This window comes from Gossypium hirsutum, chromosome D08 (genome assembly GCF_007990345.1).
Source record: "Gossypium hirsutum isolate 1008001.06 chromosome D08, Gossypium_hirsutum_v2.1, whole genome shotgun sequence".
Lineage (NCBI taxonomy): Eukaryota > Viridiplantae > Streptophyta > Magnoliopsida > Malvales > Malvaceae > Gossypium > Gossypium hirsutum.
In genome coordinates this window covers 54,070,751-54,084,834 of record NC_053444.1, presented here as the reverse complement: position 1 = coordinate 54,084,834, position 14,084 = coordinate 54,070,751, and the positions used below count along the sequence as shown (strand labels likewise).

At 34.4% G+C, this 14,084-nt stretch overlaps 2 protein-coding genes across 3 annotated transcripts; one reads left to right on the top strand and one right to left on the bottom strand.

Moving 5' to 3' along the window:
- The first annotated feature begins 168 nt into the window (after positions 1–168).
- Positions 169–2,598, top strand: LOC107900719 (trihelix transcription factor GT-3b-like). 2 transcript variants are annotated; one of them, NM_001326890.2, is made up of 2 exons: positions 169–603; positions 1,466–2,598. In NM_001326890.2, exons 1-2 carry the CDS (start codon positions 403–405, stop codon positions 2,048–2,050), a joined length of 786 nt encoding a protein of 261 aa, NP_001313819.2. In that variant the 5' UTR covers positions 169–402; the 3' UTR covers positions 2,051–2,598. The 2 variants fall into 2 exon arrangements, with proteins under 2 accessions (NP_001313819.2, XP_040954038.1); XM_041098104.1 differs by lacking the exon at positions 169–603 and adding an exon at positions 610–1,361 and having other exon boundaries at positions 1,466–2,324.
- A 5,226-nt stretch (positions 2,599–7,824) lies between these two features.
- Positions 7,825–9,006, bottom strand: LOC107899883 (polyadenylate-binding protein-interacting protein 6-like). Its single transcript, XM_016825625.2, has 2 exons — positions 8,819–9,006; positions 7,825–8,234 (listed from the first exon to the last, which is right to left on the bottom strand). The coding sequence occupies exon 2, from the start codon at positions 8,224–8,226 to the stop codon at positions 7,825–7,827; it is 402 nt and encodes a 133-aa protein (XP_016681114.2). The 5' UTR covers positions 8,227–8,234; positions 8,819–9,006.
- Between the last annotated feature and the right edge of the window lie 5,078 nt (positions 9,007–14,084).

The window sequence follows — 14,084 nt, the reverse complement described above, 5'->3', positions numbered from 1 at the left end:
TTTTTAATTAATGAAAACTAAAAAGTAGCTGTGGGAAGTGTATAAGCAACGTTTTCCTATCCTCTTTTATATGTAATCTAAGTTTGGGCCTATAAATTAATGGACTAGCTAGCTGACATAGCCTAGTGAAGAACCCACCATATCTGAGAATTAGCTTCAGCAATTTGCACCTGTGAACACAATAGAATTGGAGTTTCCAAGCGCTGGGAAACGGAACAAGGACTTAGGGACCTCCATGGTTCCACAACCACAGTGATGGGTAAAACACCCAAGCTTGGACGACTCAGTTTCAGAAGAAGATCAGCCCATCAGGTAGACCTTGACAAAGTTAAAGTTGCTTGGCGAAAGGGCTGAGAAAACCCTAAATAAAGGAAGACGGATTGGTAGATTAAGCAGAGCAGGATGTTAGGGAGCGGGCAGTGGGGGCAGGAGGAGACTCGGGAGCTGATCTTCATACGGGGTGAGCTTGAGAGGGACTTCACCGCCGCCAAGCACAACAAGACCCTTTGGGAGATTGTGAGTGCTAGAATGAAGGATAGAGGCTATACCCGAACCCCTGATCAGTGCAAGTCCAAATGGAAAAATCTTCTCAATCGATACAAGGTCCTTTCATTCTTCTTTCCCCTTTCCCCCTCTTTACTTACTCTCCAACTGCAACATTCTTCTTTCCCCTTTCCCCCTCTTTACTTACTCTCCAACTGCAACATTTGTAGAATTCAAGGATGAATATAAAATATCCGAGCTCAATCATAGTTTCCTGATTTGTCATCTACTCATAATATATTTATTTTTGTTCCCTGTCATTCCTCCCAACCTGTCTTAACTTCCTATTGAGTAATGTCACTGCATTGGATGCATCCAGGCAAACAACCCCTTTTGCTATCATCAATATTGTACATTGCATGCAATCTTTCCAAATTGCTTTCAAAATGAATGGTTTAGTTGTCTAGACTCTCGAGAGTAATATGCTAAATTGTTCTTTCTTCTTCCTTTTATTTTATTATTATTTTAAAAATATGAAGGTATGTTTGTATAAATCAGTGTTACCTGAAACGGTTCGAATGAGAAACAAAACCCAGAATGCAATTCGATAATGGTGATCTTCTTCAGTTTGTTTAGTAAATGAAATACAGATGTTTTTCTTCGGACTTATATATACTATAGTTTTTGTGATAGACAAATTTTGAAGTTTGTGACTTGCTTGCTTTACTCAAATAATTTTATAATAAATTATATGCTAATGGGATGTTAGTTTTACTGAATCGGATCCCTAGTGTTCGTGATTGGAAACGTGCTTTGTCATCTTGATCTTTATGCAGGGGAAAATTGATAGGGAAATAGTGATTTATGGTAATAGAAGTGTAAGTGTTGCTTTGTCATCTTGATCTTTATGCAGGGGAAATAGCAGTTTTTGGTAACATAGGTGTAAATGTTGCTTTGTCATCTTTATGTCATCTTTATGCAGGGGAAGGAGACATCTGATCCTGAGAATGGCTGCCAATTTCCTTTCTTTGAGGAACTACATGCAGTATTCACCGAAAGAGCCAAGACTATGCAGCGCCGCCTACTTGAACCCGAAGCAGGTTCCGGTTCCACCCAGGCAAAGAAAAAGGTGAAGAGAACAACCACGGAAAGATCCTCAGATGAATTCTCTGAAGGCGAGGACGAAGATGAAAGTGAAGAAGAAAAGCCAGCTCGAGGCATTTCACACAAGAGGAAAAAATCTGACAGTACTGTATTGGATAAATCTCCTAGACCAAATTCTGGCACTAGTACAGGCCTTCAGGAAATGCTTAGAGAATTTTTTGATCAGCAACTAAGGATGGAAGTGCAGTGGAGGGAGATGATGGAGAAGCGTGCCCAGGAGAGACAGTTGTTTGAGCAAGAATGGCAGCATTGGATGGAGAAGCTCGAGAGGGAAAGGTTGATGGTGGAAAAGGCTTGGAGGGAGAGGGAGGAGGAGATGAGGAGAAGAGAAGAGAGCCGAGCTGAGAGAAGGGATTCCTTGTTAACCACACTCTTGAACAAACTCATAAACGATAATAATTAATAACCTCTGACCTAGAATCTATATATACATAGGCATATGTTGTTCGGATATTAGAAAGAAAGGTGTTTTATTTTGAATAATGTGGTTTTAGTTTACTGATTGGTGAATAGATTTACTTTAAGTTACTCGGATTCGTACGTGAGTGTCGAATTTGGGCATGATTAAATTTTTCAAAGTTTTTTCATGTATTTGGAGTGGAGAATCTTTGGAGGTCATATAATCATGTATACGAGCAACATAGGATATATTGTGAATGATAATTTCATTGTTCAAACGCTTTCCATTTGCCTAACATTTGTGCACGTCACTGCTAACATTTCTTTTATGGTTTCACAGCTTTCAGTTAATGGTGAATTAATAGTCGCTGCCGATCCAATGCTGTCCCCTGCTATAGCAATGACTGCTCAGAATGTAATAGCCGACACTTCAACTCCCCTGCACTAGAATTTGAAGGAAAAAAAAAAAAGCAAAGAGAGCGTTAACTGCAATAGGTTTTCTATTTCCCCCTTTGGTTTCTAATTACTTGTCAATTGTAAAAGCAATACCCCATTTCATTGTCCATGATATGGCTTTTTTAAGGTTTTCCTCTTTCAATTTTTCTTCATGCGAATAAGTCACTTGCATTATTCTCAACCATTGTTATCCGCCTAGTGGTGTCCCATATTCTCAGTTGTAATTTTGAGGCCATAAAATACTGCACACGACATGAATGGCTCCACTTGTAAGCATGGAAACCGGGTTCTAGCAAGTGAACAGGGCCACAGGCCCAATACTACTGACTTGGGCCTTGAGATAAGAGCCCAAACCCAAGAAACAGACTAAAAACCCAAACTCAAGTCTCATGCCTCGACCCAAACTCTTGGCTTGCATCTTAGACCTTAGACCACAAATCTAAAACCTCAAAATTAAGACCCTAAATCTAGGTTTGAGGATCTCGTAAATTAGAACTTGAGCCTTAGGACCTTAGATCTTGGACACTTGGTTTAGGACATCAAGCCCCAAACCCTATACCATGATAAAGAACTCTAGAAACCAAACCTTAGATCTCATACCCTAAAGGCAAGAATCTAAACCCTAAATTCGAAGCCCTAACCTCAAACCAAGCCTTTAAGCTTTAACCTCTGACTTGGTTTTGGACTTCAACCTTAAACTATAGACCTCAAATGTAATTTAATTTAGAGATCACATACCAACCTTCAAATCCATAGTTTTCACTCCCCAACAATTGTGGTAGACATATGTCTGACAATGTCACAATCTTACTAAGCTTGCGCTTTCCTTTGCCAAGCTTGTCGATTAAGGACATGTGATGGATGAAGGGAAATAAAAAGTTTTAAGACTAAAAAGATAGCTAGTATATACTTTCAAATAAGAGTCCAATTGGAGAAGGCCAATCTAATACTTGAAATATCCAATAATAAATCTTAACTAAAAAACAGAAAAATCCCTAAATATATACTAGAATAACTCTCCTAATTATAAGGCTAAAATAAAGGAGTGCTACTTGTACTCACACTTTCCACAACTTAGGAACGTGGCCTCTTTTTCTAATTGACAAAATGAGTAATGCAATCCCAATAACAGTTTAATTGCCCTCTCTTCTCTATCACATGTCCTATTTTTTCTCCTTTAATAAACACGTAGGGGTGGTTTGCTATCAACATGATAATTAATCAATCCCCAAGCGTTCTTGAACCCAAAGTCAGCCTCTAAGTAAGGAATAATCTCAATCATCTCACTCATTGTCATTGTCCTTTCTATCATAGTGTCACAGGCCACAGATTAAAACCCGTGATCGTTGTGAAAAAAATATCCCATAGAGGTCAATTTACTAAATGGGGTTTATTTGATCCGTTTGAACTGGCCTGACTTGTGCAACATATGGAGAAGCTCATCAACTTGAAGCCTTGGTGGCCCAGAGAAACAGTCTAATAAAACTAGAGTTACCAGGGTAGTTAACAAAAATCAAAAGGGATAAAAATGTATAAAGTTTAAATCCTTTAAGACTAACATCTTGTAGATAGGCACAAATCTCGACCGTTGATGTAACTTAATCTATACTATTGGTTTTGAGGGAGCTTAACTATAAATAGAGTCTTTCCCCCTCATTTGTATTCATTCAGCTAGGAGTGAACGTTCTATCGAATCGAATGAAAAAACTTTGAGTTAATCGAATTTTCGAATCCTATTTTATCATCATAACTCGATTTGCAATTTTCTCGAATCAAGCTGAGTGAGATAGAATTCGAATCGAATCGAATCGAATATATTTATTTGAGTTAAATTAAAAAAATGACTTTGGTAGGGATTTTAATTTAGGGGTTGAATGAAATAATGAAGAAGAAGAAGAAGAATGGAGGGTTTAATTTAGGGATTTTTGAAGAAGAAAAATGGATTTGGGGGTTTAATTTAAGGATTTTTGAAGAAGAAACATAAATTTAGGGGTTTGGATAGACAATTTTATTTGGGGGAAATTGGGAAAATGGTGGGGTTGGTTGGTTGGGGGTAGACAGGCTTAGAGGGGGATGGGGTTTGGGCTTTGGGGGAAAATAGAGTAAAAAGGTTTGGGCTTTGAAGGGAAATAAGGTAAAAGGGTTTGGGTTGGTATAATATAAATTTAAATTTTAAATTAATATAGATTAATATTTGGTTTATTCGAGTTATTCAAATTTGAAAATTTAATTTGATTCGAACTCGAAATTTGAAAAAAGATTTGAGTTGATTCGATTAACTTGATTCGAATAATTTGAACTTTTTTTCGAGTCGAATCGAATTTTGCTCACCCCTTCGCTCAACTGTAAACGTCCAAAGTAATAGATTACTTTTGAGAGCATTTACTCAAACATTGGTGTGCACTATTTTTTCGTGGATTTTTGTTAGTTCGTAACTTTTTTTATCGCTTTTCAAGAGTAGGTTGACTTAGGCAAGATTTGAACCCAAGAAATAGCCTAAGGCCGTGCATTTTGCCAAAATAAAGTTCTAGCCCTGTGACAGTTGGTATTAGAGCTAAGGTTCGAAGGTGTCATTCGAGATGACAAAAGGAGAAGATAAACAAAATGTCTCGATGGAGACTCATAGGAGGTCTAGGAAAAATAGTAGATTGAAGGATATATTGTCGGCTTTAGAATGTCGAGTGACCAATCTTGAGAAATCCATGGGTGGTGCAAAGGAAACACTTGAGGTAGTTGAGTGACGTACTGATGAGTTAGACTCAATGAGAGTGCAACTCAGGAACTATGTAGCGGAGGCTTTCATTTCCAGTTGGGATGCGATGTGAGAGGCCTTCAATGTTGGCATGGATGATCAAACCAAGAAGTTGACAAAGAAGAATGATGCTCTTGAAGCCATGGTAACGACTTTGAAGGAACAAGTTGCAGAGCTTAAGGGGGAGCTCATTATCTGTAAAGTTGCTCTGGGTAATGGGATGTTGGCTTCAGGACTGAAGCAACATAGAATGGATGTTCTTAAATCAAAATAGTTCAAGGGGACGAGGTTCGCAAGAGAGGTGGACAATTTCCTCTAGGGGATGGAACAATATTTACGTGTGATAGGCATCGAGGATGATGCCACTAAGGTAAGCAATGTTACAGTTTATTTTACTGATGTCGCTATTTTATGGTGGCGTCATAGGTCCACAGATGAGAGACGAGTTGGCACCTCAATAGGAACTTAGAAGGATTTTTAGAAGGAACTGAAAAAGCAGTTTTACCCATAGTACACCGAGAAGGAGGCTTAGGCTAAGTTGCGTTTAATTACGCAACAAGGCACTGTTCGAGAGTATATTCGAGAGTTCAGTGAGTTGATGCTTCAAATCTCTTACTTGAGTGAGAAAAAAATTTTCTACTAGTTTAAAGATGGGTTGAAGCCTTGGTCGAAACAAGAGTTGTGTCGACAAGATATCATTGAGCTTACTATAGCCATAGTCAAAGCGGAATCTTTTGTCGAGCTTGGCCCAAGGAAAGACAAGTTTTAGTCTTCCAAGCCCAAAGATAGGGGCAATGGTGAGGGAGACCATGAGGAAGATGGAAATGACAACAATGGCAATAGTAACAATGGTGGCAATGAGAAACCACCTAATGGGAAGGGGAAGCCCAACAATAGACCGAATGGGCTAGTGAAATGCTTCATTTGTGATGGTCCGCATATGGTGAGGGTCTATCTAAATAAATCTGAGCTTTTTGCCATTGAAGGGGGTGATGAACAAGAAAAAGTATTAATGAGACTTGGTTCAATTGTGCATTCTGTCGAAGCCAAAAGAGTCAAAAAGAATGAGAAGAAGTCAGTAAAGTGCTTCTTGTGTTGTGGTTCGCATAAGATGTGGGACTGTTTAGAGCGACCAAAGATGTTCACGATCAATAAAGAGAATGAAGTATAGCCTATTGAGAGTGAGTGTAACACCCCATACCCAGTCCGATGGCTGGACCCTAACTACGAGATGCTACGAATAATTCTGGAACAATCACGTGCAATTTAAAACATTGAATGGTCATATTTATACACATTAATTATTAAAAATGCAAATGGGACTAAATCGAGATTTTAAATACAATAGATTAGATTCGAGAATGAAAAAAGATCAAACTGTATTATTTTTTCAAAACTTTAAACTAAGTATCAATACTAAAGAAACAAGTATCGATATTTTGTAATAGGATACCAAATTCGATATTGATACCATTTTGGCATTCTGTAATATGAAAACACTGTTCATTTGGTCAAGTATTGATACATTGGTCCTTGGTATCGATACTTTTATTCATATGGTACAAAAATTACAAGTTGAAAATTCATTTCATGCTCAAACCTATATCTTAATTCATAAATGTAAATAGAAACACATATGACCTGCATAAAACTCATTCAATCCATTACAAACATGCTATGATTCAACCATGATCTATTAATCATCTTATCTATTATAATTAATATCTAAGTATGCAAAGGCACCATTATCCTAATACTAACCAATATATCATTTGGCACCATCACAAACAAATTTAAATATAAACTCAATTATACATACAAGTAATTTAACTAAAAATGCAATCATTATATGAAACTTATTTCATCATCAATAAGGTTTCAAATACCGATTATCAAAATCACTCATTCATGCTACTTAACAAAGGCAAATATACTCACTTCCATAACCACAAGTTACCAATACTAAATGACCATTTCCATATCAATTCACAAGATATCAAAACCAAAACATGCCTACCATTCAAATGACACAAAAAACACTCAAACCAATGAGATCAACATGATAATTCTACTATTTACTCCACATTCATCACAAGATCAACATGAAACACAAGTTTACATTATGTACCAACATTCACTTATTTTACATATTTAACTAAAACTTTAAATTTGACAATTTCAAAACCCTATATACATGCCACAAACCGAAATAACCAAGTCAAAAATACCGAAACAAAAGCTTGATAGTGTGAGCCTTGAAGTTGATTCGTCCGACCAGTTTCACAAAACAAAAACTAAAGAAAATAGTAAATATAACAGAGTAAACTTATATAGCTTAGTAAGTTCATACTTACTTAAACAAAATTCTTACCTCAATTTACAATTAAGTAAAAAAATATAACTAATTTAATATGTATTTCCCGTCAAGAAATTTACAACAATAAGGTGAGTGCTTCACATATCATTTGTATAACCTCTCAATCATTCAATACAACATATTTTCGTATCATTCAATTAGGAAAGAATCAACATATAAATCGTATTAACCAATTGATCATGTCAATTCATATTCATATTCCATTTCTTTTATACATACACAGCATGTCAATAGTGGCTTCTAAGTCTCCATTATTAGCCATGTAGACATCCAGAACAGAGTCATTGGACAAACCGGGGAACATCATGCGAAGAAACTCCAAATCCATGTCGAATTCCTCATCCATAATCTGCTCGCCACTCATTTCACCCTGATTTTGCATCAAAGAACCATGACCAGGGTCGCTTTTCAGTGCAACCAGGTGGTTTCCAATGCCAGGGATTGCAGATTCAAGTGAAGCATTGCTACGTGAGGAAGGATCAAACCAAGCAGACTCATTTCCAGCCTTAATATCTTTAGCTATGGAACCCTCCCTTTTGGCAAGTGGTATGTATGATGCTGCACAGGGATTCAACGAAGAAACCTCTGGCTTCATTCTCTTTGCTGGAGAAGAATACTAATCATTTTAGCCCCCCATAACATAAAAACACAAATTAAATTAGATTACTAGGCAAAATCATTCATTTTTTAAAAGAACAATCCAGAAAAATGAAAATCTAATAGCAAAAACAACATACTGAATGAAAATGAATATGAGCAAGTCTAATCCTAACAAGATAAAAACACACATAGAAAAGAAAAAAATGATTGTAAATTGGAATAAACTGTGACTTTTCTTGCATTGATAGGATCATTCTGGATTTCTGTTTAACATGCAACTAAGCATCGAAAACCTGTCACGCAATTAGAACAAAATAAACTCCATGTACACAAGTTGCTGTTCTTCAAATAATCATAACAATAATCATCTAATAACGAAGTAGATAACTCAATTATTCAAAAAGAATTAAGAAGTGGAAAATTACCAATCACAAGGTGGAAAAAATTATTGGAATGTTTTAAATTGAATTTTATCAAGAAAGTAAGGAAAATTCCCTTTAAACTTTCAGGTCTTTGATTCCATGAGGGCCGTAAAGATCAACCAATGAGAAAACAACCAAAATCAAAGATTAGTAAGAAATTTTTACCGAAAATTAAAGCAAAAACTCCAGCAAAGAGAAGAAGAAACAAAAGATTCCGTGTTTCGATGAAGTTTATATGATCAGGCCCTGAAAGTGCAATGAAGAAGACACTAACAAGACAGCCATTAAAACTCAGTACAGAGAGAAGAAGAGAGTTAGAACAATTACAGGATAATTGAGAGCAAAAGAGAGTTAGAAACCTCTACCTTTCAGTAGCAGTAACCTGGAAACCCATCAATTGAGAGCAATCGAAGGAGTGACACAGAGAAAAAGAAAAGAAAAAGGTCGACTGGTTGAGATGGCAAAACGAAAGAGTGACTGGTTGTAAAGAAAAAGAAAAGAAGAGGTTGAGAGACAGAGGAAGAGGCGAAGGAATGGGGAAGCCAATCGGGAGGCAAAGGTAGAACGAAGGTAGAACGAAGGAAGAGGCGACGGAATGGGGAAGCCAATTAGGAGGGTAAAACAGGGAGGGATTTGGATGCAGCACCTAATCTGAGCAAAAGGGCTGTATTACAAATCGGTGGTTTTCACCGATTAGATCTGTATTGTATTACACGGGTATTAGAAGCACATTCAACCAAACGAAGGACTAAAGATGTATTAGGTGGGGCCCACCGATTAGGGGTGTATTGGCATAGCCAATACACCTAACCAAACATTTAAGTGTTTCATACATAAAACTATAAACTTTAAGTCGTTTTAATATAATTTCGAACAACTCTTAAACACCTAATCATTAATTATTCAATTTCATCACTTAACATTTCAATATTCATATAAACATATCATCTCCAAATAATTCATGAATTCAATACATTTACATATTTTCAACATATGGCCCGATGAACTATAATAAACAAATACAAATACATGGGTAACTACACCACATCGAAATGCTCGTAAGAGCTCAAACTACAACACACCAGAGCACCGAAGTGCAGAGCCCGTAGGCATCATATAATCAGTATCAATACATCCCTCCACCACACCAGTATAACTTGGTAATTTGTAAAAAATGCTAGATTCTGGTATAATCAGTAATATCTTCGTACCATCACATATAACCCGTACAGTGCTCAAATATCTCTATTGGCAAGTCAATCGTATCCTAAAAGTTTACTATGTTTAAATGGGCATTTAATCTGAATCCATCACATTAACAAAATTAGAGACACTTCCACATTATCTGTACACATACCATATATTTATTTTATCCATTTCGAGAAAATTTCATTCATATTTCACAACTATTTCTCAACTTCCAAATAGTACACTTTTACTTTACACTCAATTATAGACAATTCACAAATAAATTTTCATTACTAAATATTATTTTTTCTTCCATTTACACTTAATTGAAACATATAATAATATATGTACAAACTAATGAAATTTCACATTTGTGCAATTAACTAGTGAACAATAATAAAATTATAAAGAAATACACATATAAATACTATGAACTTACCTAAATTATACTTTCGCTCAACTCGTAAGGACGAATCCACAACTTTCTCTTTTCCTCGGTTAACCTCCGTACGATTAAATTCTTGATCTATATAATGATTAAATTCAATATATCAAATTAAAATACATATTCCAACTCATTTTATGCATATGACCCTTAAATTATTATTTACATATTTTTCTTGAACTTTTATGTTTCACTCAATTTAGTCCTTAAACACGAAACTCCAAATCTAACAAAATTTCTCAAATACCCATGCTAGACAAATTTATTTCTATTTTAGTACAATCCAAAATTATTCAAAATTCACAAGAATTCCATGTCAATTTTAATATTTTATCAAATTAGTCCTTTAGCTAAAAACTGACTAAAATCACTTAACAAAATATTTGTGTTTAACAACCATGCTTAATAACCTATCAATTAAATACACAAAAAAAATTAAACCATTCATGGTGAGCCCCTAAATTTTTAAAAATTTTACAAATTAACCCCCAAACTAACTAGATTAAACTAATACAATAACAAAAACATAAAAATTACTAAAAACTAAGCTTAAAAATGTAACCAAGCACTAAGGAGAGCTTGGTCGAACCTTTCACCTTCAACAATTGTGATATTCGGCTAGAGAAGAGCATAAAAGTAGAAATTTTTATCTTTCTTTTTGTTTAATATAACATAATATACTTTTACTTTATTATTTTATTAAATTATAACATATTAATTAATTAAAATGGGTCCAACCGTGCAAACTATTTCCTATGATGGTATTATTGTCACATAAACCCCAAAGACTATCTTTATTTAACTATTTAACACCTTTAACTAATAAACATCAATTTTTTCATCTTTTACAATTTAGTCATTATCAATTAATTAACTATTTAAACGTTAAAATTTTGTAATCAAAATTTTAATATAACCCTAATAACACTCTAGAAATATTTAATAAAATATTTACGGACTCGATTTATAGAAACAAGATCCTCATACCTCATTTCCTAAAACTACTTGACTTTAAAGGCAACCATTTATACTTTACCTTTTGTTCAATTAGCAAAATTTAACCAAATAAAAATTTATTATATTTATATTTGACCCACATAAATAAAAAAAAATAAAATAAAGTAATAAAAATTCTCAGACTCAAAATTCAGATTTGTGGTTCCAAAACCACTATTTCTGACACCACTGAAAACGGGTTGCTACAATGAGGCTTTAAAACTTGGGCCAATGATACTCAATTTTGAGAAGGCAAAGAGGAATTGCAAGTAGAAAGGGTTGATGTATGTGGAAATCAACATCGCAGGTAAAAAAAGAGTGATTTTATTGATACGGGGGCATCTGACTTGTTCATATCGGAGAAAGATGAGGGTAAACTTGGTCTTTTGGTTAGCAAATCAACCAAGAGAATCAAGATTGTAAATTTAAGAGAGGTCCCAACTGTAGAAGTAGCATAAGAAATTGAGCTATAGATTAGTCAATGAAAAAGCAAGAAAGATGTAACACCTCTTACCCGTCTCCATCACCAGATTAGGGTTACAAGATGCTACCAAACAAAACCAAACAGAAACAAGCTATTATAGTTCAATTTTCTTTAAAGATAATTTAATAATCAAACATATAAACAAAATCATGATAATCATGCATTATAAAGTTTAATTTGAGCTTATGGAAGTCCTAAAACAATTCAAAATGAACTAGAGACTAATTTGAAACATTTAAGAAAAACATGGCAAGAATACAAAACAAAGGTCACACAACTGTGTGACAGCCTGAGTCCGTATGGTTTGTCATGCACCCAAATTGAACAGACTACACGGTTGTGTCCTGCACCTGTGTATGACCATGTGTGCCTAAAATACCTTCAACAATAAGCCAAATTTGACCAAAGATCTCTTAAACCACAAATGAATGCATTAGACCCTTGAACAACATGATACAAGACACCAAAACATACCAAATTCAACTTAATTCACTTAACCTAAGTTCCTAACCAATATGTCTCAATTGGCACCACAGTTCAATCATGAAACAACAACCATTCATTACCATTCATGCCAAGATTTTTCATGACTAAACATACTAATACAATCATCATTTCTTTTACTAAGATATCAATAAGTAAAGTTCAATAAATGACCTAAAACATAAGAATCTATTTTCACAATTTAAACATACCTTATTTAACCATGCCTTTAACCATTTCATACCATTAAAGCCATTCCCTCCAAACATCAACAATTACCAACATTCAATATCAAGTCATGCTATTACCTAAACATACACATAATGTCATTCTAATATTGGCTAACATCATTAACTTACTAAGTGTCAATTAGGTACCAAGCACTTAATACATCAAGGTTACTTATAATCTTATTTATAATCAAAGTACCAAAACATGATCATTAATATTGCAAAGTGAACATCCTATATACATGTCAAAATATCATGTATCTCCCTTTCAACCAACTAATCTAACTTTCCACCATTTAGCATTAAAACATTTCAAATTTACTTAAATAAACTCAACCTCATCAACCAAGTTCTTTATCCATACCATGACATCATATTACCTATGTAATTGTATATTCAAAATGTCATTTCAAATAACAAATGCACAATTCAATCCATCCTTTATATGCATATGTTTTCAACTAAGCATATTCCTTGTCATACCTAAACCGATAAGATTTTCAAGTCATATCAATACACTAGTGAACCAAAACAACTACTAAGTACATACTGCACATAATCGAACCTTAGTACGATCAAAAGACTACCAAACCAATGTTGGGATAATGTGAGCTTCTCGACGATCCACCTAACATGTTCCGCAAGTTGACCAACTACAGGGAAAAGGAAAATAAGGGAGTAAGCATTACAAATGCTTAGTCAGTTCACAGGTATTTAAAATTAAAAAACTTACCTCAGGTTATAATTATACCCTACATGTTACTTAGCTTGGTAAAGTTTGCCTATTATGACAATTCAAATATAAAAAAAGGTGAGTTCAACATTTATCATACTATATAGTAACTTAATCATATAAAAATTCAATTTAACACTCCCTTATCATTCATAAACAAATAATCATCTAATCAATTCACTATCTTAATCATACCATACAATTTATTTACTTGTAATACATCTCATTTCAAATAATTGTCAAACATTATTTTCATTTCATAATTTAAATTCTCAAACCAAATCATGTTAAACCATATGAACTTCATTCTCTTTTCATAGCAATTCATCTTTGAATCATATATATATATATATATATATATATAAATTGTCAATTACTACTTCGTTTCATAATACGAATTTCTACTCACATTCATTGATTTGTCACGTTTCCATTTTGGCTCCCTGGGCTTATATAATCAATTCTCAATATGTATATGCACCATCTAATCATTGTATCAAATCAATTTGAAGACCATTTATTCAAATTACATTTTACATATTCCTATTAACCTGACTTGGACTCGGATAGATACATGGATTCAACCAACACACCAATTTGGCTCCCAATGTCTGACGGATAAATATGTAATAATGAATTGCGCCCTGCGCTAATCGATAAAACTGACAAATAACTGTTCCCAGCACTGGTTGGTATAACCAATAAATGTGGTGCCCAGCACTCCCTGGCATGTAATCGTATAACTCTGAACTCTTTCTATAATATGGCATGCTAATTATACCCGACCTTGCCTAAACAGTTAATAGGGTAACAAGTTTCTAATATTCATTTTAAACCAATTCTCAATTTCAATATCGTAATCTAAATCAAAC